The sequence below is a fragment of the Micropterus salmoides genome, unplaced genomic scaffold (assembly GCF_014851395.1).
Source record: "Micropterus salmoides isolate LMB-PRFRI ecotype aquatic unplaced genomic scaffold, ASM1485139v1 Ms_hic_scaffold_4, whole genome shotgun sequence".
In the NCBI taxonomy this organism is placed as follows: Eukaryota; Metazoa; Chordata; class Actinopteri; order Centrarchiformes; family Centrarchidae; genus Micropterus; species Micropterus salmoides.
In genome coordinates, this window is record NW_024043372.1 from 34673258 (window position 1) to 34700921 (window position 27664).

Below are 27664 nucleotides of genomic sequence, written 5' to 3' on the forward strand. Positions count from 1 at the left end.
GTATAAGGTAATAGTAATTTGAAATTTTGAGAATAAAGTCATAACATTTTGAGAATAAAGTTGGAATAGCCTATAGCCTATAAGAATAAAGTCATAGTTGAATAGAGGTTGATACTTAATGATGGTGGAGGTGAGTGCCACTGGGAGGTCACTGATAGAAAGACTGATACAAAACATGCAGCATTCTGAAATGTCAGACATGCAATGTTATATAAATACTTATCTACATAGTCTCATCTAAATCTTTTGATTACTTTACACGTAATAACTAACACTTTGCTGGACAAAAACATGTCTTTAAAAAGTTGTGAAGAGTTGAGAGAGAAATGGGGCTGTTAGATTAGTTCTAAGCAGTCAAAAGTAAGAGGCAGTGTCGTGTTGTCCATCAGTAAGAAAGTGCGGATCATAGATTTATGCAAGACTGTACGAATATAATATTTAAAACTTAGAAAGGTATTTCATTTTTAAAACAAGGTGCACATTTTCTTAATACACATATTAAATTAGGTATTTTTGTTGTCAAATCTGCCAGATATACCACTGCTTTTGGAACAGCCAGCATAAATGTTAATCATAGATATTTCGACACTGCAGCCACAGTGTGGCCACTGCACCGGTGTAAAGTGATCTCTCGCTGTAAAAGCCTAAATGAAAACTCATAGGCCTTTTGTGTTTTAACTGCATCAGATTATATTAACTTCAGAGGAAACAGAGGCACAATCATATCATCAACGGACACCTTACATAATATTGAGAAATGTGAAATCCGAAACCAGATCAGAATAGAGAAGGGCAGGTTGACAAATTGAAAGACAAACAGCTTTGGACTCTTCTAGTTGGCAGCAGTTTGGTTTGAATGAGTACAACAAGTTGGCAGCTGAGCAGACCACAGGAATCTCCAGCTGTCCTGTAAAGATGAAGGAGGAAAAGCTGCACATTTCTTTCAGAGAGTCATCCAGGGTGACCTTCCTCCAGGTGGTTCCTTCATACCTATTGGCCGGGCTGGGCATGGCGACGGCCGGCATGCTGCTGGACCAGGTGCAGGTCGGTGACACACTCACTCACACAATCTCATGCAGAAATATGGAAAACTTTCATTGAATTATTGTATTACATTAATTGAAAATTTGGTAACTGATGCAGTGAGAAAGTGTTCTTACTGGATTCTTTTATGGGAAAAAAGCTTGTAATAACAAGAATATGATCAGATAAATATTCCACTTGGAAGTAAGTCCAACAAGGTTACCATGTCTGCCCATCTGACCATATGTCTTCATCTCTTTGACTCTTGATTGATGTCTCTCTGGGGTGAATGGACTGAGCTGTGAACTGGTGTGTGTTTTGAGGTCAAAGTGACCTAATGGGTCTATAAAGTGACCTTGCCCCAAGGGAACAAATTAAAAGGTCATGGCAATAAGCATATTATGCAACTATGCTAAACTGGGAAACTTAGCCATATGGCATATATAGAAATAAGTAGACACATTAGCAGAATATGTAGTTGTGAATTTATGCACACTGAATGTAAACAGGAAGTTAACTTGTTATCAGATTCTAAATCTTCTGTGTTTATTATAACATTATGAAATACTCATATGAATAAATTGTAAAATACTTAAATGAAACAATAATTTGTGACATAAATGTAGAGATTATTACTATTATAAAATGTTATTTCATCATTCTTAAGATAATGAAAAATGTTCATTTCGTTGCTCAGTAACCGCCGGTTAAGTTTGGACAATCTCGCCGCTGATAGGCTTTCGCAAGTTTAAAAATTTGAACTCGCGCGAAACAGCGAATTGCGCGACAAACGCCTCATTCTCGCCGCCCAGAGCGAATTCGCAGGAATTCGCATCTTTGCATTGATTGATTTGTGTGTAATCAAGCCGCCCAAAATGCTGGATTCGCTTGCACCTTTACAGGCCGTAGTCAGTGGATTTTACTCTGACTACAGCGTGTTATGTCTGCACCGCAGTTGCCGGAGCTAATCGCGGCCTTTCTAGTCAATGCTCCACCAGACGCGGCGGCGGCGCTTCCCACAAGCGGCTCTCCACTCCGCAGAGAATAGAATAAATGGCATTCATGAGGGAGTTCCCAGGTGAAACCCACTGCTGATCAAAAAGAACACAAATGTTTGTCTAACATTTGCCAACAAACATCTTAATGATCCCCAAGACTTTTAGGAGAATATTATGCATGGTGGTGTTAGTGTGATGGTTTGGGGCTGCTTTGCTGCTTCAGGACCAGGACTTGCTGACCATATATTGTGTTCTCTACCAGAAAATCCTGAAAGAAAATCTGTGGCACACCAGCAAGTGTCTGAATGGGTAAAAAAAAATGAAGGTTTTGGAGTGGCCTAGTCAAAGTCCAGACTTAAATCAGATGCCGTGGCATGACCTTAAAAAGAGCTTTCATTCTCGAAAATCCTCCAGTATGACTGAATTAAAACATTTCTGCAAAGAAGAATGGGCCAAGATTCCTCCATCTCTGCATCTTGTATCTACTCAGGTTAGATGTGTCTATTGAAGAATAGAGAATATGTATATACAATTGTGTAATAAAAAAAAAACTGTATTTAATTCTATAGATATACATATTTTAATAATACAATACCAGATTGATATTTTTAATGTTGAGTTTTAATGTGTTTTGTATATTTAATGTATACAGTGTATCTGTGAACAAGATATTTGGATTTTTTAAATTCTTTATTTAATTCTGTGCTGGGCGTAAATGTTAGATGTTTTATTAAATGTAGATGCATTTCTCAACGTAAACCATGGCATAATCAAAATTTGGTAGTCTGTGACATGAACACATGGCATTCATACACTTTCTACTACTGCCACACATCCGTAGACTTCCTGTGGTACAGCCAATCATAATTAGTTACTGTGTTACGTCATCTGTTAATGCAGGACCCTGCCAGGCCAAGCATACGTATACCTGTCTGCTGCATTCACATGCTCCTCGGATGGTCCCGTTTCCAAAGTTGTAAAGTCGTTGTTCCGACTTTGTTGTATTCATGAGCTTTAATGTCATAATATGGAAACAACATGGACATATTTGTATAGCGACTGGGTGATGGGTTGTTAAGTATGTGACGTTGCTATCCAAGTATGCAGTTTGAACATGTGTGATTTTGTCCCAGATTGCTGCACTAGTTGGCTACATTCCAACATGTCCTCGTACCTAAACGACAAAATAGGTAGTTTGTCAGTGCCTCCCAAAATGACACATATGAGCCTATTTCCGGACCAGTCCAGCAACTGGCAAACCAATTAACTATATTAGGCAAGTCTCATGAAATTAAACAGGTGGTTAACGTGAAACGATAGCATGGTGGTTTGGGTTAAAGTACATAAATCACGTGACTTAAATCATGTCACATAAGTAACGTGACGTAAGTCAGTAACTAGTATTTAATTTAAAACTCTAAATATGTCTCTATGGTCTCCGGTGGAAAAGTCCTGGGTTTGACCCATCTATGGTTGTTCTGACTTGATGGAGCATTCAAATGCATTTTCTCGGGAATCATTTTTAGATTATTATTATTATCATTAGGTTATTACTCTGCATCAAAGTGAAGAACCAGTGTTAGCAGTTTAGCTAGCACCTGTTGGTGCAGAGTAGGGTCCACATAGGTGAGTTGCATCACATCAGTTAGCTGTCTTTAAAAAACAAAGATATACATAAAAATGACATTTTTTTTAACATAAATACATAAAAGATGTTCCTGTGTCTGTGCATAGTGATTATTTAGAGCAACAGCTATTCAGAACATTGTTTTTGCTGTAGCTAACAGATGCTAACTGGCTAAATCTGGTAGCTTAAGAGGCCTTGAAAAGTGACTTTGTAATTCAAAACAGATATTTGGAAAAGGGCATTTTGAAATCAAATTTTCTATTATGAAAATGAGAATCATGAAAGTTATTGTAAAATCATTTTACAATAATCAAGTTAAGAAAAATTCTTAAATGATTTTACAAATTATTATTTCATTTATATATTTTACACATTTTATCCGGATTTATTATATAATTACTTTTTAACCCCTTAACGCCGATTGCTCGCAAATTTGCATCACACCTCTTCCTTTCAGACTGCAGCTGAGATAGTTTGTATTCCCCAAATGCCTGTTTGTACATATTCCATACGGACTTGGGAACCTTTTACAAGCACTGGTTTCTCAATTATGCCTGTTTTTGCTAATTTGCATCATACCTGAATTTATATCTTTTCTATGTTCCCTAGACAAATGAACAATTTCCACTTAATTTAACATCAACCTGAAAGCAAATGAAAACAGAAATTATTTTAAATATTTTTTATTGTAAATAAATTCAGGCATCAAGGGGTTAATATTGAACACTTTGGGGCTCCACTATTTCTGATGAAAAATGGGGCACACATCTGGACGGAAGGAAAACTTGACTCAAAAGGCATTTCCCTTTCCCATTTTTTGTTGTCTAATTCAAAAATTACTTACAGCAGCTGTAGCTCGGCCAAAGAAGTATTACATGAAAAGTAATGACAGGTTCAGGAATTAGAAAAAGATGTTAGGGTTGCCTCACCAGTGCACACTGTTTCACTGTGCTGGTTTGAGTTCAGATTCTGCCTGTAAACTTTGATGCATGTCATCCCCTCTTACCCTGCATCATCTTTCTAGCTGCTGTTCTTTTACTGTCGGTTTCCCGAAATATTCCAAAAGGAGATCTTCGTGAAGAGGAAAGGCACCATCAACCACCAGTTACTACTCAACCTTCAGGAGCTGTTGATCTACAATTCAAATTACAGCCAGAAGTCAGAAGGGGGAGCTGTAGAGCACCTGTTCCAAGCCATGTCTCAAGGACGCTTTTTCAGCTGAGTCACTGTCCTTGTGTATGTGTGTGTGTGTGTGTTTGTGTGTGTGTGTGTGTGTGTGTGTGTGTGTGTGTGTGTGTTTGTGTGTGTGTGCATGCGCGGTGTGTGGACATGGTCTTACTACATATTCTGCACAGGCTTATGCTCCCCCCAAGAAGTTACATAATATGTTGTTAGAACTTGTTTTATTTCTGTCTTTCTTTAACATATAATTAGCAGTGTAGGTGCACATGTAGGCTATCAGTTTTTATCTCCATGCCAAACCTTGAAAAATATGTATGTAATTTGGAATAGCAAATGGCATTATAAAAAAACAGAAAGACTGACAGACTGAAAAAGTCCAGGGGATCACAGTTAGTGGCAGCCTGTGTGTTTCCTCCAATCAAGGAGGATAAACGGATTCCTTGCCCGTCAGCAGCAGCACCACGTGTTGGTGACAGGTACAGCACCTGCTGCTGCTCAGAGTGCGTCACCCCCTTACAGTGAGGACATAGAAGAGCATTGAAAGGAGGAGCCTTCAAAGAGGTAGAGAGCACAACTGCGGTATCCTCCGAACTGATCTCAAAAGAAACCAAGAGGAAGAGGGGAACTGAAGAAAGAAGAGCCCTGATATAGTCTGGTCACCTTGCTTGTACACATACGTCTGCAGCATCATCTCACATGCACACACACACACACACTGTCCTCCGCCTTGTCACTCCCTCCACCACAGAGCGCCGCCACGGCTCATCTATCTGTCTGGAATCAGAGGGAAGCCCAGGCAGCGAAAAGCAGTTGCACCTCTTCAGACGAGCCTCCGACATCATACCCTTCATCAGTGTCCCTTCACACAGCCTGGACGTACATCCTGGCGTTACCCTGATAAAAATGAGGAAGGGGCTCCAGAGTGGTCAAGCTCACACAGGGCATCAGCACAAGAAGGAGGTGAAGGAGCGGCAGCACAGGAGGGCTGAGAAGAAGCTGCTTGCCTTCTGGATGTCCTTGTCCCACAGGACCTGGACCTTCTTCTGGCCCCGCGAGAGACCGGGCTTCCGGCGCTCTGCTTCTGCCGCCCGGCTGCTGAAGAGTGAGGCATGAGGATAGAAAGTGTGTGCGCGTGTATGTGTGTGGAGGTCTGTCAGTAGCAGTGACAGAAGAGGCCTCACAGACCTGCTGTCAAGTGGACCTGTGTGTGTGTGTGTGTGTGTGTGTGTGTGTGTGTGTGTGTGTTTGTGTGTGTGTGCGTGCTCCTTTCAAGTGGGTGAAAGCAGCTTCCTCCGCCTAGTCCACCATTTGCAAAAGTACTTTGTGTTGCTGCCATACCAGCGCTGGGGTGATAGGTGAAGGGTAAAACAAGCTTGTTGAATCCCTCTTTGCTGCAGTTTTCTTGGGAACAAAAAAAAAAGTCAAAAGATGAGATCGTCTTCTCCGCCTGGTTAGTGTTTCTCCTCGCTCAAAATGGAAAATTACATCCTTCTCAAATCAACTTGACTTATTCAACAAAAAGCTTGGAAGCGCGCTACCAACACTTCTCAGGCGGGGGTGGGTTAACAGGGATCAGCCATGGTGGTGACCCATCTGGTTCTGGAGCTGCGTTTCCAGGGGAAGAAGCTGAGGGGTTTCTCGTGCAAACTGACCCGCTCGGCCCGGGGCTTCCTGCCAGAGAGCTCGTGGATCATTGCGTTCCAGGTCCTGCTGCCTTACCTGGCGTCTGGGCTGGGCATGGTGGCAGCTGGGATAGTCATGGATATAGTGCAAGTATGGGGGAAAAAAAGTGCTCCAAAGTGTGTCTATGTGTGTGAGATTACAGCTGCACTGATATCAGTTTGTTATGACTCTACTGTGAGTACTGTTATGTTTATGCACACACCATTAGATGCTAGACAGCTAGATGTGATTCTAAACACCCAGTACTACAGTATGAATATGACATGTTTTATGACTTTTCATGATCACCATAGGTTCATTCCTAGGTTTCATGTATCTTTGATGTAGAGTTGTGGTGAGTAGCTGGAAGGCAGGAGGATGAAGCTTGATGATGCTTATGTATTGAATCCGTCATGTAATTGAAAAAAAAAACAAAAAAAAACAAACAAGACAATTTCTATCTAGCTTTCCTTGGCAAAATAGCTAATTTAACGGACCATCTTTCATTCCAATTTTGGCTAAAAACTATGATGTAGAGGATTACATTTCAGACATTATATGTCTGATAAAATGTGGCCTTTTCACAGCGAGGCAGACAGCAGTATCAGAAACCAAGTCAGATAGAACAGAGCCACCTCATAGCTCTCTCCCTGTTTAACCTCTTTAAAATAAATCACCAGCAGCGTGACATGACACCCTGAATTATGCAGCACGTCAGCCAGCCTCTACTTGAGGCATAAAGAACTGATAGACCAGGCTGCCCCTGCCCTGCAGCACAGTCCCGCAAACACGTCAAGGATAACAAAATAAGTGGCGTTCTGGTAACTTGGATTAGTAACTGTAATATTATTACTGTTTTGGAAATAGTAATCCCTTACACCACTAGTTACGGGGAAAAGTAATAACATTACAGCAACATGTTACTGCCCAACACTTCATGTGAGAGCTGGTAAGAAACATGAAAAGCCATTTTAAACATGTTTAAAGGTTCAGTCTGTTAGTTTTAGTGGCATCTAGTGGTGAGGGTTGTAAATTGCAACCAACGGCTAAGTCACTTTGCAAGCTCCTAAGAGAATTATGTCCAAGTCCAAAGGTCAGAATTTTCACTAACACCCAAGTTGGCAAATTCTAGTTAAGATTTTTTTAAGTCTATATCTCTAGATGATATTTCAACATTATAACCTTTTGTAAGTGGTAGCTTAGTCACAGAAATCAGCCTCCAATGACTCTAACCACTGAGCCAAAGAATGAAAAATCTTGTCTCTTTATTTAAACAGAGCATGTCATACAAAGAAAAACAAAAGTAGTCTACCTCATTAATGTACTTATTTGATTATTATCCCTGCAAAGTGTCAGTGTGACTTTTTGTGAACCGACCACAGCCTGGACATTAAAAAAGGGTAACTTGCAAACTCTCGAAACGGAATTTGTTGTTATGCATGAATGGTTATGATTACTGACAAGTTGGTATTTAGCATAAACACATTAGAGCAGTTGTTCTCAACCTTTTTTGGGTCATTGCTCCTCTATCCAATTATCCAGGTCCCTTACCGGCCCCCATCAAAAGGGATGTAGGCTGAATATTGTTGATTATTATTATTATTATTGCTGTTACTATTGTTATTAAAACATTTTAAAAAGCACGTAAGTTAATGATAAACAACATGTATTACTTTCCAAGGAACAAAAAAGCCATGTGAATAGTAATTATCTTGAGTTATTAAGTGAATTTTCCTCCCAGAAATTGTGTGTGAACCTAGATACTGTTTTCTTGGACTGGGCACTTGATAAGTGGGGGGTCTGGGGGTCCACTCCCTGAAGATTTTGAGCATTAAATACAGATTTTCCTGCATTTTGGTGAAAAATTCTGTTCCAATTACTTTGTTTCTCGCAGTGTAGTTTCACTGTGATGTACTCGAACAGTGGGCTGCGTTTGACAAGCTCGTTGGGAACAGAAGGTGCATTCAAAGACTACTGTGGTGTTTTTCAGCACTGGGAGGTGTTCAAGGAGATGTCAGAAGTGTTTATCTTGGTGCCAGCCCTGGTGGGGTTGAAGGGGAATCTGGAGATGACATTGGCATCCAGACTGTCAACAGCGGTCAGTGGAAACACACTCGCACACATACAGAACACATACACATGCAGAATGTATACAACGGTGTAACTCTTAATAATTAATACATTTTATTTAATCTTTAGGAGAAAGTGTGGCACACATACTTCTTAGACAAGATGGCTTATTGTGTACATAGGTAATAATAGGTATTAGCACTTCCTATGTACTTAGGTTTGTGACTCGTCCTTAAAAATGTAATGCTGTGCAAGGTTGGTACCATGCACAAACTGTCGTAATTGGTCAGTTGTCACTTAACTTTCCATTAGTGTTATCCTTCAGTCCTGTCAGGACCTGTTTCATGACCCAGAGGTCATGTAAACAGCAAAAACAGAAAAGGTTCAATCATTTCTGAAAGGAAGAGGCAAAACTGTTCATCATCATTCACCAAATTATTCATTATCTGTGCACTCTGTCAACAAATCAGAGAACATTTTTGGAGATAATGTTGACATAAGTTGCAGTAGCGGGAGTGACAACTTTAAAGCCATTCCGTGTGTTTGTGAAATGTGATTACGTGAACCCGTTTCCGTCCACAGGCCAACACAGGGCAGATGGATGATGCTCAGCAGCAGTGGAGTATGGTGTTCTGTAATCTGGCTCTCATTCAGGTGATGCACTGCGCCAACGTACACCATACATCCTCTTAATAACACACTCCATCACCTTGGTCCAGTTCTACAGGATGCTTTACTGGCGAGATAAGATCGGCCCCCGTGGCAGAGACGTTGTGAAGTAAAGGAAAATGTATCTGATCTCACATTTTACCTTAAATGACAGTTCATCAATTTGTTGACAGAATTGTTTGGTGCTACCTTATATAATTCAAGACACATAACTGAGCCCTGACAATGTAGAAAGAAATAAAACTTAGAATAAGATGTTAGTGGTGTGATCATTAAGTCTGGTATTTAATATTCTGCGTGGGAATTAAAATGAGGAGGCAGTCTTGTGAATAGTTTTCATTATGAAATGAAGGAGTGGACATGTGATCAGATCAGGTACAGCATTTCACTGTTGAGAATCTCTATGATAACATTTATTTTTCATTTGTATCACTTTGGCATAATTGAAATCGAAAAAGCTGTTTTCTTACTGTATCGAGGAGAGTATAACATTACATCAATGTGTGGGTATAATGTCGGCCTGCCAGATGAACTCTGGGATCTCCATGTTGGGCTGCACATGCGCCAACTTACACTTTCTATTTTCCACGCTTCTCTTCCATCATGTTCTTCTAAATGTTTTATCCACTTGCTTTCTCTTCTCTCTGAGAAAGACGGAGATAGAAATGTAAACAGATTGGTGGATAGACCAATAATGAGATAAATACTATGGATAAATAAAGAAGGCTCACGTCCCTCTGCTTTGTCCTTCGTCCCCAGGTCCAGGCCACAGTTGTGGGTTTCCTGGCAGCAGTTGCATCAGTGAGTCTCGGGGGTCTGACAAGGGGGAGAGTGGACGTTATCCAGGCTTGTGTCCTGTGTGCCAGCAGTGTCACAACTGCTTTCATCGCTGCACTGTCTCTAGGTCAGACCAGACAAAGGCACACACTGCTGCAGAGGAATTAATGTCTTAGAATGCAGCAGATACGCAAAACACATTATTATGTTGTTGAACTTCTTTGTCATATCTTCATGTTACTGGGCAGGTCTGGTGATGGTGGCGGTGATTATTGGATCAAGGAAAGTGGGCATCAACCCAGATAATGTGGCCACGCCCATCGCTGCCAGTCTTGGAGACCTCATCACTCTGTCTCTGCTTGCTAGGGTCAGCAGCCTCTTCTTCTGTTACAGAGGTCAGATGTCACACATTACGTAAAGAAAGCTCTGCGAGTCACTTTCAGTACACTATTTGTTTATCCAGTTTCTGGGATACAAATGGTTCTTCAAGCAATTGCATATCCACAGTATTGTGAGGATTAAGGCGTATTTCAGCCAGAAGAGGGAAGCACAAGCCAGAAAATCAACAGAAAATCTCTCAGTCATTTGTAAAGTCTCTCCATTCTCTTTCATCAATTGTGTCATGGTCAGAATATCTTCTAAAAACAAAGGACAAAAGTGTTTCTTTCACCTAACACCAATTTGTGTACTACATGAAGAGCGTAATCAAAGATTTTGACAGATGTGTTTTGTGCTATGTCTCCAGACATGTGGTACCTGCCCCCTGCAGTATGTGGTTTCTTCCTGCTTCTCATTCCACTGTGGGTCAGTATTGCCCAACGCTCTCCATCAGTCAGAGATGTCCTAAAGTCAGGCTGGCAACCTGTCATTTTGGCCATGTTCATCAGCAGGTGAGCCAACCTGTGACACTATCTATATCAGAGGCCCAACAGCCCAACAACTTTATCATTTTTCTTGCTCTGATCAGAGTTTTTTGAAAAATTTAAAGATATGTCTGTTTCATTTAAATAAAACAGAAAAGTTAAGCAAATTAGCTTCAGCTAGACACACAGGTGTCCCACTCAGACTCACATACTGTATGTTGTCTTCTTCCCAGTATTGGTGGTCTGATTCTGGATAAGACAGTGAGCAATCCAAAGTTCGAAGGCATGGCAGTGTTTACTCCAGTCATCAATGGTGAGTAGAAGATTAACTTCCCCTCTATCTAGCATTTGTAAGCCGTATATAAAAAGGAGTATATGAACAGGTTTATAACACACTATAATACTTCATTTAAGATGTGAATACATATGTTATGATTTCATGTTTTGTTACATTGTCATTCCTTTAACTGTCACGCTACTAGTTACAAATGATTCACTGGGGCAGTTATATGTCTTTCAACCACCTTAGATAGTGTTATCTTGTGTTTTGTTAATTGTTTATGTACTGCTTATAAATGCTAAATTTGGGATTAAAATAGTGTTACTGACTTACCTTTATTCTCCATCATTTAGTCCCATCACATACAACGCCAGTTTACTGACAAACCAGACTAAGAGGCTGTGAGGCTGTGCTTAGCACAGAGGTGTTTTGAACTTAATACTCAATGATAATGCAAACATGCTGATGTTAAGGTGGTATAATGTTTACCATGTTCACCACCTTAGTTATATAAAGTATTGTGCAACTTGAAATTTTGATCTGATGAATGCAGAAGATAACAAGTCAAATTTATGCTAAGGGAAGTATAAATGTGTGAACCAAATTTCATGGCCGTCCATTTAGCTGTTGTTGAGAGATTTTACTTGAATGTCTGTTTTACATTTGATATCAATTCATCAAGAAATTGTTGAGACATTTCACAGAATAAGTGAAAACTTTGATCTGCTGGTGGCGCTAGAGGACAAGTCAGGTTATCACCAAAGTCAGTATTCAGTATTTATCTGATAGCTTTATTTAATGATTACTTCTATAATTAAAGGCTTTGCACACCCACACAGGTGTTTTCAAATACCCTGGCGGATTAGACATCTAGTCAGTTCAAAGATAGGCGAAGCCACGCAGGGAATTATGTGATTTGAAAAAGGATTCCAAAGGACAGTACCCACCCAGCCACAGCCAGCTATCAGACTTTTAAACTCAAATCCTCATTACTGCTCCACTGAATATAGTTTATTTCTGTTAACCATTTTTACAATTGCTTTTATATCACTGTATATTGTCTGCTACAGAACAGAAGGGACTTAAATATATAAAACTTCCTTGTAAGTCTATGCATTAAGAATGATAACTGAATATGTTGCCCTGCTCCAAAAGGTACAAAAAAAAAATAAAAAATCAGAAGTGTGAGGGATATGATTACTTCCATTATAATACACAATATAATAATATTTTGAATGCAGGACTTTTATTTGTGACAGAGTATTTTGTATATTGTGATATTACTACTAGTAGTAAAGCATCTACATAAGTCCTCTGCCACTGCATGGAATTACATGAAATTTTTTCACAAGTATTCAACTGACGCTTGAGCAGATATAAACCTAATTTTAGAGGCCTCGAGGGAGGAAATTAGGATGATGACTTTGGTTAACTTTGCCTAAAATAGATATTTTGTGGTTATAATCCCCTTAATTGAAGCTGAGTCAATTTGTGACATTTCTTCCACAGGCTCTAAGCAAAGACATTAACACTTACATGCTTTCCTTAAGGAATAAGCAGAGCTGTGATTTGGGTTATGGTGTTTCAACAGTCCTAATCTTTGAAAAATTACATTTAAGTGTTAATAATCAGTTTATTTAGTTCTGGTGTCGCCACTCTCTTACAATGAAGTGACAACACTGCTAAAGACATTTAAAAGGGCCTCAAATTTGAGATATTAATCAATCATGAGGTATTAAAGTGCTGCTGAAGCATTATCTTCCTTGTCAAACGAACATCAGAGAGGCAGAAAGGGCCAGATCTTCACTGACTGAAGTTTGTTGCCCACAAATAATAAGTAGAGAGGAATAACAATGGTCTTTACATAAACCACAAGCCTGATCAGAATGCCAAGTATGCATTTGCTGGCTCCCATTTGCACAGCATCTCTGCCAGCCTCAGTGCTACCAAACACTCTGGCATATTGCCTTCCCAGTACAGGAAGTGCATTTGCATTCGCATTCAGCGCTCCTTTTGCCCTGTTGACCAGAAACCAGCGGTGGAATAAGTAAGTAAGTGGATAAAAGTAGAAATACCATATATATAATGTGTATATAAATACTCCTTTACAAGTAAGGTTCCTGAATTCCATATTTTACCTAACATATTTAAAGTATCAAAAGTAAAAGTACTCATTATATTATTATAGTGTATTCTATTATTAAGTTTTTATCACTAACAAAAACATGTAAGAGCATTTTAATGTAGTTTGTGTGAAGCCAATTTGAGATATTGTATATACTGTATCTCTCTAATAAAGGAAGGAATCTGTGTGTGTGTGTGTGTGTGTGTTTGTGTGTGTGTGAGTGTGTGTGTGTGAGTGTGTGTGTGTGTATTTCTATTATGTCAGGAACTATTCATCCAATCGACTTCAAACGTGGCGGGTGTGTTGCTGTAGACCCAAAGGGGGTACAGTGTCGCGTTTGATGCAATTTTAATGCAACACTGAGTTGAGCTCTGCAGCAGTGACGGAGGGGAATGCTCGCGTGGCAGTTTTTTCCCTCTTCAACACATTAACTATGAAAAGACTGTTTCACATGCTCACAATGAGGCATGTGCTGCAGTGCGTGTGTCCCAGCGATTTTTTCCACATCCATCAACCAATGGACGCTTAGCCCAGCAGCTCCAGGCAGAGGAAATTCCTGCGCTCCTTATTCAGGGGAATCCAATCTCATGTTTCCTGAGAGCCTTTTTTAAGAGGTGTGTCAAGCAAACCACAGACTTTTTTTATTGAAGAATCCCCCTCTCACCCCCCTTGCGGGGTGCTATGTGTCATCCTCAAGCTCGAGTCCTCTACCAGAGGCCTGGGAGTTTAAGGGTTCTGCGCAGTATCTTAGCTGTTCCTAGGACTGCACTCTTCTGGACAGAGACCTCTGATGTTTTACCTGGAATCTGCTGTAGCCACTCTCCCAGTTTGGGGATCACAGCCCCCAGTGCTCCGAATAATTTAATATCAGTTTCAATTTAATTTCAATTTAATTTAATTTCAATTTCATTTCATTTCAATTTATTATGGATAGCCCCTTGAGATGCAGCATCTCGTTTTCAAGAGGGTCAAAATACACATTCACATTATACAACAGGTAAAGAACTAAAACAAACAAACAAACAAAAAAAAGTGCTCAAAACAATTGAGTTACTTGGCAGCTTACACCCTTGCCCCAGACCGAAGACACATCATAGCTCAGACATGTTATAGTTAGCTCAATAAGTGCATCTCATTTACCTCATTACACAAGTGGAACCCATAATACATAAGAGATTCAATACGAAAAGGTATCACATAAGAAAGACAGAGGTCGAATCCACAGGAGGTAAATCAATTAGACAATTACATGAAGCAAAATACAGTTACAAGCAATTCTGTTTTGTCCAGCATCAGTAACATGCACACACATTGTTAAGATACTGAAATATAGATAACCTAAATCTGCGAAAAGATGAGATGGATCTCAAGGAAAGAGGGAGATTGTTCCAATCACAAGTAGCTTTATAATGAAAAGATTTACGTCCAGCAGCTGAAAAGATTCCTGGTACAGTAAAGACAAGATATTGCATATCTCTAAGTGGATACATAGAACTACAAGGAACCAAGAGTTCTTTCAGATATGGAGGACAATCAAAGTAGGCAAATTTGAAAATAAATAGGAACCAATGGAAGTCTCTTCTTGTCTTAAGCTGAAGCCAATTTAGTGATGCATACATTACACAATGATGAGTTTTAAAAGGACACCTCAGAACGAATCTACATAGAGAGTTAAAGACAACATTGTCTGGCTTAAGAACAGTGTTCATGTAGATGATATCAGCGTAGTCAATGATGGGAAATATCAACTATGAAATTAACCTTTTCCTGACTTCAAGTGTGAAACAATTAACAGATCTATTGAGTGAACTGAGACAGCCAGATATTATTTTGTGATGTAATCAGTGTGAGGTTTAAAAGTAAGCTCAGAGTCAATCCCCAGTCCAAGGTATTTAATTTTTTCCAATTTCACCATGGAGGACCCATCTTCAAAATAAAGTTGCAAGTTAAGAGCACAAGATCATCTGTGCCTCGTCCCAAACAGGACTTTTCCATATTCAACAATAATTTGTTATTGTGAAGCCATATTTAAGTCATGAGAAAGTCAGCTTGTAACCTGTTCTGGATACAGTGAACATCAGAGTCAGCAGTGTAAATTACGGTATCATCAGCATAAATATGAGCCTTACAGATGGAGCAAATGTGCGATAAATCATTAATGAAAATCGAGAACAAAAGGGGTTCTAGAGTGGAACCTTGAGGAACCCCCTTATCAACCAATAAATAATCAGACAGTGAACCTTGAAAAGCAACACACTGCCGTCTAATGTGAAGATAAGAATTAAACCATAACAGAGGACTTTGATTCAAACCTATTGCATAAAGCTTGTCAAGGAGAAGGTAATGATCCACCATATCAAAAACTTTGGAAAGGTCGATAAAAATAGCACCAGTTAGCTGTCCCTTATCAAAGGAGGAGAAAACGTCACTGGTGAACTTCAATAAAGCTGTGGTGTTTGAAAAATGAGGCCTAAAGCCAGATTGATATGGGGATAAGATGTTATTCTGAATAATGAATTTTGATTAAAAACTATTTTCTCAAATATTTTGGCAGTGGTGCAATAGAAATTGGGTGATAATTATTCATATTAGAAGCATCACCAGTTTTGAAGAGAGGGGTAACTCACGCACATTTCCTTGTAGCGGGAACGGTGAAAGTAGTCAAAGACAGATTAAATAGGTCCGCAAGTGGAAATATCAATACATGAGCAGCAAGCTTAATTACCTAGGCTCAAGTTCATCCGGACCAGCACTACTGTTGTCTTTTAGATCACCTAAAGCATTAAACACATCAATGGGCATGATTTTATTAAATTTGAATGAGCCAGAGGTAAAAGACAAGGTTGAGAAATGATCATTAGCATAGGAATAAACATGTTTGGAGTCACCAATAGAGGTAAAATGCTGATGCATGAGCATTAAGGGGAGGATCAGAAATTGTAACGTTATTCATTTTTAGTTGATTAATGGGAGTTTTGCTATTCCTATTGAGAGCCCGATTCAAATGATTCTAAAGCTGTCTAGGGTTATGAAAATCATTAAGAAAGCAGTCTCTATAATAACTGGATTTAGCATTTCGGGTTTGAGTCTTGCACTGATTCCTGAGAGATTTATAATGATCCCAGTCAGGGGCAGATTTAGTAAGGCGATATTTGGCCCATGCCTTATCTCTTTGCTTAAAAAGATTGATTAGATGAGAACTGATCAAGGGTAAGTGCTTCCCTTTAACTCTGAGGAATAGTTCTAAATGGAAAATGCTTATCGATTACATTGGTAAGTTCAGAGTGAAAAAAGGTCCATGCATCGTCAACAAAAGGAATTAGCTGGAACCTGTCCCAATTAATAGCGTTTAAATCCTGTATAAAATAATCACCATTAGTATTTTTACATTGGCGTATTCTAATATATTTAGGAGGGAAATGTGGCATTTTGATTTTCCAAACACAATAAATGATCACTAAAACAATCATTAAGACACCAGATTTAAATATCCTTTCCGGATTAGAGACCAGTATCAAGTCAAGCAAAGATGAGGACCAGCTATCCACTCTAGTGGGTTCCTTTATAAGCTGTGTGAGATTAACACTACTAAATAAGTTTTTATCACCTGCGGAGGAACGATCAAGCCAATTGAAGTTGAAATCGCCAAGAATAATCAATTCTTTATGCCTGCCTAATGAGTTAATCGTAGATAAAATGCACTTTGTGGAATCTGATGGGGCAGACGGAGGCCTATAAATATTGCCAATAATTAAATGTTTATTTACATGAAAGATAATACTTATAAAAAGACTTTCAAAGTTAACTGGATCTACTTCAGGAGTAATACATTCAGAGATAAGATTTGCATATGTGACCACCCCACCTCCTCCGGACAATCTATTGGCTCTGTACAGTACATTATCATTGATTTCAATATCACTATCAGAAATTGCATTACTTAGCAAGGTTTCTGAAATAGTAATAATATTAGGTTTGTACTGAGCAACCCAGGCTCTAAGAAAAACAATTATTGAAGCAAGGCTCCTGATATTAATGTGAATGACCTTTAGACCTTTAATGGATTCCATTGAAAATGAGAAGAAAAGAAGAACATGTCAGGGTACCATACTGAGAAGTGTGGAAGGGGAGGGTGAAAAAAGCCGCAATAGCAACAGACAAGAGCAAAAATATACAAAGACATAGAAACAAAAAACAAGTTAAACACACGACAAACCAACAAATTTCAACTAGGCACAATTGCTCAGCGATCATTAACTATAAAGAATAAATTACTCAGGGAGTCTCAAAACCCACATAAATAAAAATGGCTAATCTTTCTACTTTATTTTTATCATTAATCAATACATAATAGTTTCACAGTGAAGGCATCAGATAAATTAATAAACCAGATCAGGCCTCAGACTAAAGCAACCAGCCATCAGCAGGGACAAAAAGCAATATTCAAACAGAAAAGTCAAGACAGAGCTACTGCTGTCCAAACGGAATCAATAAACAAGCAGGCCTTCAAAAAGAGCAACTAGCCTATCTATGCAGTGGAGTAGCACAATTAAATCAAACAGCAGAATGCAGAACTGCAACACACAGTAACAAAAACACCAGAGAATTCTACTCAGCAGGAAGGAGTGATGCTGCATAGTCTCTGGCTTCATCAGCTGAGGAGAACATTTTCCTATTGGTACCTTACAAGGCGTATAATAACTGGCCTAGGTCGCTGACCTAGGCATGGTTTAGCAAAGAGAGCTCAGTGAGCCATGTCACAATCTGGCAGAGAACCCAGAACACCCTCGCCAAACACTTCCATCAGAAGCCCCGAGAAGAAGGAAGTGTGTTGGCCGCCCTCAATGGATTCAGGTAGGCCGAGTAATCTAATATTATTGCGGCGGCTACGTGATTCCAGATCAGCCACTTTAGCCAGCAGTTTAGCGTTATTTGCCGACAATGAAGCACAGGAAGTTTCCAAAACTGAAATACGCTTGTCTTGTAGATTGGCATTGGTCTCAAGTACTGAGATTTTCTGAGCATGATCAGATAAAGTCTCTTGCATACAGTCATGTTTAGTTTCGAGCAACATTAAGCTCACTGGTAACTTCATCAGTAGCAGCCAATCCTGCATTTTGATCCTTCCGATTTAGTCAGGTTCCTTTAGCAGCCATGGTGAAATCAGCTAATCGAATTAATAGCAAACACAAAAGTCGTGGGCGTGAGACTCAAGGAGCTGCAGCTATGCCACCACACTCACATTCATTGTCCTGCACAACTGTTACTCTTACTTTCCACATCTTTTCTAGCTCCTCTTTCAGCCCTTGGTATTTCTCAAGCTTCTCGTGTTCCTTCTTCTTGATGTTGCTGTCGCTTGGGATTGCCACATCTATCACTGCAGCCTTCTTCTGCTGTTTGTCGATCAACACGATGTCTGGTTGGTTAGCCATCACCAGGTTGTCAGTCTGGATCTTGAAGTCCCGCAGGATCTTAGCTCGGTCATTCTCAACTACCTTAGAAGGTGTCTTCCATGTTGACCTTGGGACTTCCAGCCCATACTCATAGCAGATGTTCCTGTACACTATGCCAGCTACCTGGTTATGGTGTTCCATGTACGCACTTCCTGCCTGCATCTGACACCCTGCTGTTATGTGCTGTACTGTCTCAGGGGCATCCTTGCACAGTCTGCACCTGGGGTCCTGCCTGGTGTGGTAGACCCCAGCCTCTATTGATCTTGTACTGAGTGCCTGTTCTTGTGCCGCCATGATTAGTGCTTCTGTGCTGTCCTTTAGTCCAGCCTTTTGCAGCCACTGGTAGGATTTCTTAATATCAGCCACTTCTTCTATTTGTCTGTGGTACATGTCGTGCAGCGGCTTGTTCCTCCATGAAGGTTCTTCATCTTCTTTGTCCTCACTCTCGGGTTTCTGCTGCCTGAGGTATTCACAAAGCCTTCATCTTTGGGGGCCATCTTCCTGATGTACTCCTGGATCTTAGTCGTTTCATCCTGGACAGTGGTCTTGACACTCACTAGCCCTCGGCCTCCCTCGCTACGCTTGGTGTACAGTCTCAGGGTGCTGGATTTGGGGTGAAACCCTCCATGCATTGTGAGGAGCTTTCTTGTCTTCATGTCAGTGGCGTCTATCTCCTCCTTTGGCCAGTTTATTATACCAGCGGGGTATCTGATGACAGGCTAAGGTCTGTGTTGATGGCTCAGATCTTGTTCTTCCCATTCAGCTGACTTTTCAGGACCTGCCTTACTCTCTGTAGGTATTTGGCTGTGGCGGACTTCCTTGCTGCCTCTTGGTTTCCGTTAGCCTGCGGCACCCCAAGGTATTTGTAGCTGTCCTGAACATCTGCAATGTGGCCTTCTGGTAGTTCAACGCTCTCGGTTCTGATCATTTTCCCTCTTTTGGATACCATGCGACCACACTCCAGTCGGAATGGCATTCCAGTGTTATTGCTGTAGATCCTGGTAGTGTGGATCAGTGAGGCGATGTCTCGCTCATTTCTGGCATACAGCTTAATGTCATCCATGTAGAGGAGGTGATTGATGGTTGTTCCACTTTGGAACCGGTACCCGCAGAGCCAGAGTGCATGGAAGTAATGGTCAGTTGTGTTAAGAGTACTGCAATGGCTTAAAAACATGGTGATGCAGTTTTATACATACAAACAATAATTTTTTGGTTATGAAAATATTTGAAAGGTTCAGGAACTAAATTATTTTTTTGTCTTGAATGACAAAGCATCTCCACCTTACACATCTTCTACGTCCTATTCATACTTTCATAAAATGCTTCATGGAATCGATCAGTGCTAGGCTACACTCTTACACTTTTCCATGTCTATGCAGGTGTAGGGGGAAATCTGGTGGCCATCCAGGCCAGTAGGATGTCCACCTACCTCCACTCCTGGGGTGTTCCTGGAGCCCTTCCATTTAAAATGAGCGGGAGCTGTCCTGGACCCTGTGCTACCCTCTGCTCCTCAGGTCAGATACAGAAAAGCATACATGATTTAAAGGTGCAGTGCACAGCTGTGGCCCTTCCATAATTTAAACAGTTAAACATGTGACAGTGTTATTCAAGCCCCATTACTCACCATTTATTAATTCATGAATGAAATTACTATACGTGAAATAAAGTGACTTTTTGAAGAGGCTTGAAAATAGTTGGTAACATTGTTTGCAGCTCTACTGAGCTTTGGTGTCTGTTTTAGCAAGTTGTTAAATAGTGGTATATTTACCACTAATTAATTTAGAATAATGTACAGAGGCTGTCTTAGGTAATGGAATCCAGACGACTCCAAGGTATTCCTGAAGGCAAACAAGAAAACATAAAAGAGAAAAGTACAGACATTTGTTGCGCTGTTGTCAGAGAGACCCAAGCAAAGATCAAAGATGATATTGATATTGTCTAGGTTGCTATAACGACGTGCAGAAGTGACCGACGACGACCATCATCTGCACCTCAGATCATCTGCAACAGATCAACGTGGGACTTGGTTTGGAGAGAATGGCAAAGGGCTGTAGCTTCCTCAAAGAGCACAACCTAAGATTTGCAAAGGATGTAACTGCAGCTGACAGAAGGAAGGTGGAAGAAGCTTTGGCCAGTGCTGCCAAGAAACAAGAAAAGAAAGCTAATTTTGCTGGAATGGAAGGGAAGGACACATTTCCACTGCTGTCTCCACTAGAAGCGCAACTGACACCTGCTCAGATGGACACGTCAAGACTATAAACTATTTATTAGTTACTATTCACCATGTCCATGAACACTGTTTATAGGTAGGCCTACAGTCTCATTTAAAGCACTTAGCCCTGGGAGAATGTGGGAATGTTGTTCCTGGTTAGGTTAGACCAAAGTGATTAGACTTAGTTTTTGTTAAGGGATGAATTTTTTTTACTTTAAATTGCTTCTTCAGCAGTTGTTTCTCTCAATGTTAGGGGTTCGGGTGGGAAACAAAATCAAGAATCACATTTAGTGGTTAATGATGGTGCTTTTTGGTTGGCTTACTGGGCAAATGACATATGGCTGTCGCATGGTTCAGAAAGACCCGATGGGGTTCCTATCCTAAAGAATAACTTTCATGATATCTTGCACTCAGAAAGTGACCCTAATGGCTGTTACATGTTATTAATTCCAACGTAAACGGATATAACACTAGACCTGAAAATGGCATTTTGTTTGAAGTCATAGAAACCCGTTTTTTACATTGCTTATCTAAATACCCAAATTTAGTGCTTCTGGTGGGTGGTGACTTCAACATTGCCTTAAATGGTTCCTTAGATAGATGGCCTCCAAATGCAAAAAAAATATTCACCTTCCAATCTGTTGATTTTAATGCAAAAACTCAATTAGTTAGATATATGGAGAGAGGAAAAATCCTAATGTTAAACTCTATACATGTAGTAATAAAGCTTGCATTTCTTTGTTACGTATAGACTAGCCTATTGGTTAATTTCTGCTTAAATAGCATTAACATTATGGCTGATTTACTCTCCACAACAACTCCACTAACAGACCATAGCGCAGCGTCAGCCCAAATCTCTTTTAGGTCTAATGCTAGTCAGTCATTTAGAGGCTTATTTTGGAAACTTAATAACTCTGCTTTAAAACATGACCTAGTAACTAATATGATACAAACATCGATTAACTGTTTCTGGAACAAGGCTTTAAATGATAAATGCTTTTCCAGAAACTGGGAGCTTTTTTAATTTTGAGGTGTCAAATTTCTCAAGAGAGTATTGGCCCTTGTTTAAATCTAGAAAAGCTGAAGAAACAAAGGTAATAACTAGAACAACTGCTCTGAAAACCTTTTAGAAAATTTAATAGAATTCTAGAATGGCAAACAGGATGTAATTTTACATCAAAATCTTTAAAATGAAATATATAGAGCAAAAGCGGAGGGAGGAAGGAGAGCACTGCTTATTTGTTTCAATTAGAACGATGCCACAATAAAACCAATTCTATTCACAGACTCCGTGTCAATGGAGTCATTACTAATAATCCCCAAAAGATAACTAATTACTGCTCCACTTTTTATAGTAATGTGTGTGATTCTCATTAAAATGAGCAGCTAACACTTTTGGAATAACACTAGACTATCTCATTAAAACAGTAAATTTTGAGTTACCAAAAAGATTTTTGTGATAGCTCAACAATTTCAGATGAAGTGCTGCTTGCCATTCATCTAAAAGTTTTATATCGCTTTTGCTGAACAACTACCCTCCTTCCTCCACGGCTTGTGTGCACAGAAAACATTGAAAGTAAAACCCCCCTCACACTTTCTCTCAAGGACTTCAATCCTTAATTCCAAAACATCTGCTTTGCATTGGCTACTGGCAGCCAATTCTCCTTCTTTATAATTACACAACACAACACAACACAACCTTACAGGCCTTGGAGACATTTGGCTTTGGAACTTACTTTTGTGCAGCTATTAAAATAATTGACAACATACACTCTGTGTCAATCTTTCCAGTGAAAGATTCCGTCACCTTCCTTGGAATTGTTATTAAAAAACACAATGACACCAGATGCTCTGTAAATTTGGGCAATTCTGAGCAAGACACTTAACCCCTAATTGCTCCAGAGGCGTGCGACCTCTGACATGTATAGCAATTATAAGTTGCTTTGGATAAAAGCGTCAGCTAAATGAATAAATGTAAATTTCAACCTGGTCGTAGAAAGGATTAAGAATTCAGAGGCCCCTGAAATGTCTTGTAGTTCTACACTGTGAGTTGCACTTTATTGGAGGTGAAGTTAACATGTGTGGATTTGTAGTGAGATTTCAGCCTGATCACAAGTGTTTCACAAGTGCTTCAGTCCGAAGGGGATACTACCAGCAGAGCAATAACTAATGCACAGTAGAGTCCAGGGCAGGTAGACTTAAAAAATGTGCCGATGTGTGGAGATATTAAAGTCCAGGAGTTTACTAAATATAATAAATGAATTTATCATTGAGGTGAAAAGGTTCCACAATCACATTTAAAGAAGTTACTTCCCCGAACAAAGATATAAAGAGGAGGGCAGACTAAATCATGCCTGCAAGTGTGCTGACTCAGCAGGGATGATATTATATGAGAAAATAATCTATAGGAGAAGCAGATCTGAAAGCAGCACAGAATACCTGAGAGCTGCACTGCATTATATTTATAGTTTTAGATTTTGAATTGTCACCTGCCACTTGATTTGTGTGTTTCTCCTTTCCACCATAAATCGGTGCAGGAAAAATCACCAGAATGCAGGAAATTAACTGTTTGATGCTCAAAATTGACAACCACCAAATTGAGAGAATGTGCTGCTCAGGGAATACAATGGATTAGTGAGCCCACGCCCCAACATATTGCTTGCATTTACATATGCCAGGCAGTGTGCGATTGTCTCCCATAAGCTGAAAGTCCTCTTATATAGTGGATGAAAGATAGAATGTGCTGCTCCTCCCCTTCAGTCCATACTTATTAATGTGCTCAGCGAGGAAATGATCGAACTAAGAGATGACTTCCAGAATGTGTGATCCAAGTACTTCATCGTCGCCACGGAAGGACAGCCCTCTCTCTTAAAAACTTAATGACAGCCACAACCCGCTTCTCACCCTCCATATGTTGCACTAGTTTAGCATTCACAGTCCCGCTCTCAGTGACAGATGAACGCCGAAACAGTGTTAACATGCAATTACAACTAACAACTAACAAATAGATTTTTCTTAGTTGAAAAAAGCATTCAGACAAAGCAAAAGCTATTACCTGTGGATGGTGAATATGTGATCCAGTCTCAGGAAACTTTTTCCCCATTTGGGAGTTGACAACACAGCAGATCATTAGTGAGGAAGCGCACAATACTGCCCAAACTCCCATCACCGGGTGATGTTGGATATTTGCTCCTTCTGTTATGAAAGGCAGCAGGTCCGCAATCGTTAAGAACAGGTCGAGCGACTTCATTGATTGCACCCCGCAACGCTGCTCCCGCTGCTGCTGCTACTTCTAGCCTTGGCCTCAAGTTGTGCTGGACTGCTAACACTAGCCTCCTCCAGTCCCTGGTTGGCTTGCTCGTCATCTTCCACAGCTTGCTCACCCTGATTATCCTCCTGGCTCCATTTGAAGAATGTTTGAATAGATGGCCTAGCTCTCCTCTTTCCCTCTCGTTTGCGTTTACTACAACCACTTCTCTCACTCATTTTTAACTAATTTCAATAGTGGAGAAGACGTGTGGGCCCCAAGTGTGCAGTGAACAGAGCATTTACACCAGCTGGTGTAAGACTAAAGCTGCTTGCACACTGCTCAGATTGCGCCCAACTAACACCAACATTCTAAAGTTGGCAGTAGTTGGTTTCAGTCTTAAGAATCTAATTCTAGACATTAATTGAAGAATTGTAGGAGCTTGCAGACAAACATTTCATTATGATTGTATCCTGTATGATGTGCATCATATGTGACAAATAAACTTGAACTTTAACAGAAACAAGCATACAGCAGAGAAATTTAATGCTCCATAAACTGTCTAGACGTTAATTAAAACTAGACATCAGTACACACAGCTTGTTGCTACTCATTTCATTTCTCTCCAGATGTGAACTCCAAATCAGCAAGAGTCCTTGTCATCCTTGTAGTCCCGGGCCACCTGCTCTTCCTGTACACCATCCACCTCCTGCAGGGAGGCCATACTGCCATGACACCCACCTTCATCATCTGCTACCTCTGTGCAGCTCTGCTTCAGGTCAGATAAACCAAAAAAGCTTTGTTGTTCATATGGCAGGAAAAAAAAACTGTGTACTCGTACAAGACTAAATTAAAACTTGTTCAGAAACTTCTCCAAATATTGTCATTATCCAGGTGATGATTTTGCTTTACGTGGCCAGCCTGATGGTGCGATGGCTGTGGAAAAGAGGACTGGATCCAGACAACTTCTCCATCCCCTACCTCACAGCTTTTGGTGACCTGTTGGGTACTGGCTTCTTGGCACTGAGCTTCAGACTGATCCTGATTGTCAGTTCTTCTGGGACTGGAGTTTGATATGGACACACGGATGCATGTACTGTTGTCTATATGCAAGTGACCCACTACAGGGCTAATTGGATTTAAGAAGGAAGGTGACGAGAAAAGAACATAAGATTACCTGTTGTATTTGTGGCTCAATACTGTGCATGTGATGGGACAGAAACATGTTTTTTGCAAGCATGCACATTTTATTTTGTAAGAATATTCAATTTGAGCAAACAAAGATCTACACTATGCATGTTTGCTATTACCCATGTAAGTGCACAATAATAACCTCTCACTCAGTTTTACTCATTCGCTCACCAATTCCCTGGATTCTGGACACCTGCCCACTGTGTCTCCCATGCTGTCTCTATCTGTGCTCAAGCTTGCCTTGCTAAACCTCACACAGTAAAACAAATTCTAGAGGTGACACAGTGAGAGGGACATGGAGAGACTGGAGGGAAATCACAGAAAGAACTGTAGTTTCTGGTGAGTTGACGCTGTGCTGATCACAACTACAAAGACATGGTTGTTCCTTCTGTTTCAAGCTAGCTTACAGCCAACGTTCAGTTGGTACATCGGCTGGTTGTGGTGAATAAACACAAACCATCCCACAGTTAAATCTGCAAGAATGATGCTTCACTTTCTGTCTGAACACACCTTTACAGTGTGCTACAATTTCAGCTGGTCAAAAAATTGGAGTAGGCAGTTTCTGGTTTGCTATTTTGTCTCCAATTTGATTGCTAGTAGGATTATCGGTAACTAGGGAAGTAGGGAAGCACTGGGAAAATCGTCAGTAGGGACACCACAGCTATGCAAAAGTAGTTACTTAACTAGTTTGATAATAAACCGCTTGTATGTTAGTCTCTAGCTAGCTAGCATGAAAGGTAGCTAACTAGATTTCTATCCAACTATTGAGATAGTGGCCAGTAGCTAGCTAAGCTAGCAGGCTAACTTGATCATTGCCAGCTACTCGATAAGGATACGAATACGATAAGGTATTATAATCAGTTAAAAAACAGTGGCTTTAAATGTTTTAACTCAGCAGCAATGGCACTTGTCAAAAAGTTGAATTTAGTATTGTATAGCTGACTTAAGAATTACTACTAACCACCTAAAGCACACTGCCCCCCCCCAAAATCATATATTCAACTGTTTTCATTTAGCGGCATAGATAAACTTCTTCTTCTTTCTTTTTTTTTTTTAAGAGATTACATTAATGATTATAATGCCCTGGAGGGTAGGTAGACTATTCAAGTTAGTACCTAAGTTAGCTAGTTGGCTATTAGTCTTGCAGAGAATTACAGAGGAAATGGGTAAAATTGAGTGAGAGGTTATTATTGTGTGCTTTCATAGATACTAGAAAACATGTATATGATTCATTGAGCACATAGATTTTCTTTTTTTTTTTACAAATTAAATTGTACTTTGTAAGATACTTTCTCTATAAAACATGTACATGTGCTAAAAAAAGGTTTTCTGTGCACAAAATATCCCTTTGTGCCCAGGATTGAGGCACAATTATAAATAAGGGGCTGCATCAACAAAAGTGGAACAAACCTTGTTTAAAATAGAAAGAATAAGGAGAGAAAAACATAGAGTTTGATTTGTGACTTTGATCTCTGTGTTTTCCAGCTCACTGTGGTCAATAGTTGTACACTTTTCCTTGGTGTTGCACTGGTCTCAATACAAACACCACCCAGTTATCTGTAGTAACAACATCCATCTAAAATGGATACAAGTTGAAATATTGTAGAACCTTTGTATTTTTAACTGTTGGTACATCTGTACACCTATTATCTGCTCTTAAATGTTAGATGGCAAATGACTGTATTAAGGCAATAATCATATCTAAATGAGCGTAAATGTATTGTAACATAAATCCTACACTGTTCCATCTGGATGAATGTCAGATTTCAAAATGTTTATTTTATGTAGATATTTGCCTTTAACCCGTGATAAGCCTTCAGTTGTCTGATGAATTCCTATGAACTGTTGAGTTTGGTGTGCCAAATTTCTACTGGATATTTTATTTTTTGAGCAGCACAGTGTCACTGATCATAGTTATACACAGTTACACTTTACTGTATCTATGTTAGTTTGTGTCCCAGTGAATGATGATACAGATATATCTGTGTTATTTTTGCGAACAAATTACAGTATTTAGTATGAATCTCTTTGAATGTGGCCTTTTCAATTGTTTGATATGCACTTCTAGAAAAGTGCTTGTCCTCACTGATCTGAAAATAGCATCAAAACATGGTAATTTTTACAGTGGCATCAAGCTTGACTGGACTTTGCAGTGCTCTCACATTTGTCAAGAGGACATCTTTGCAACCATGCTTTGTCATTTAAAAAAAAAAGACTGACATATAAGTCATGACTGCTGTAAAAATATCTGTATAGCAGTGTTAAACATCAGGATTGTTGCCTTC

The 27664-nt window shown here is 39.8% G+C and overlaps 1 protein-coding gene across 5 annotated transcripts; it reads left to right on the plus strand.

Annotated features, from left to right (window-relative positions):
• The first annotated feature begins 658 nt into the window (after positions 1-658).
• On the plus strand, positions 659-27402 carry LOC119886003 (solute carrier family 41 member 1-like). 5 transcript variants are annotated; one of them, XR_005441408.1, is made up of 11 exons: positions 911-1044; positions 4715-6603; positions 8483-8590; positions 9145-9216; positions 9991-10135; positions 10257-10403; positions 10754-10898; positions 11105-11184; positions 20109-20243; positions 20672-21035; positions 24818-24943. XR_005441408.1 is itself a non-coding variant. In XM_038696431.1 (11 exons), the coding sequence occupies exons 2-11, from the start codon at positions 6409-6411 to the stop codon at positions 25260-25262; spliced, it is 1356 nt and encodes a 451-aa protein (XP_038552359.1). In that variant the 5' UTR covers positions 911-1044; positions 4715-6408; the 3' UTR covers positions 25263-27402. The 5 variants fall into 5 exon arrangements, 4 of the variants coding, with proteins under 4 accessions (XP_038552361.1, XP_038552359.1, XP_038552362.1 ...); XM_038696431.1 differs by lacking the exon at positions 20672-21035 and adding an exon at positions 25083-27402 and having other exon boundaries at positions 24818-24966; XM_038696432.1 differs by lacking the exons at positions 911-1044; positions 20672-21035 and adding exons at positions 2242-2511; positions 25083-27402 and having other exon boundaries at positions 24818-24966.
• The last annotated feature ends 262 nt before the right edge of the window (positions 27403-27664 follow it).

Bases quoted from the DNA above. Each gene is read 5' to 3' on its own strand.
- LOC119886003 (XM_038696431.1), top strand. From the start codon at position 6,409: ATGGTGGTGACCCATCTGGTTCTGGAGCTGCGTTTCCAGGGGAAGAAG. The intron at 10,136-10,256 runs GTCAGACCAGAC...GTTACTGGGCAG, and splicing joins CATCGCTGCACTGTCTCTAG to GTCTGGTGATGGTGGCGGTG. The intron at 10,899-11,104 runs GTGAGCCAACCT...TCTTCTTCCCAG, and splicing joins TTGGCCATGTTCATCAGCAG to TATTGGTGGTCTGATTCTGG.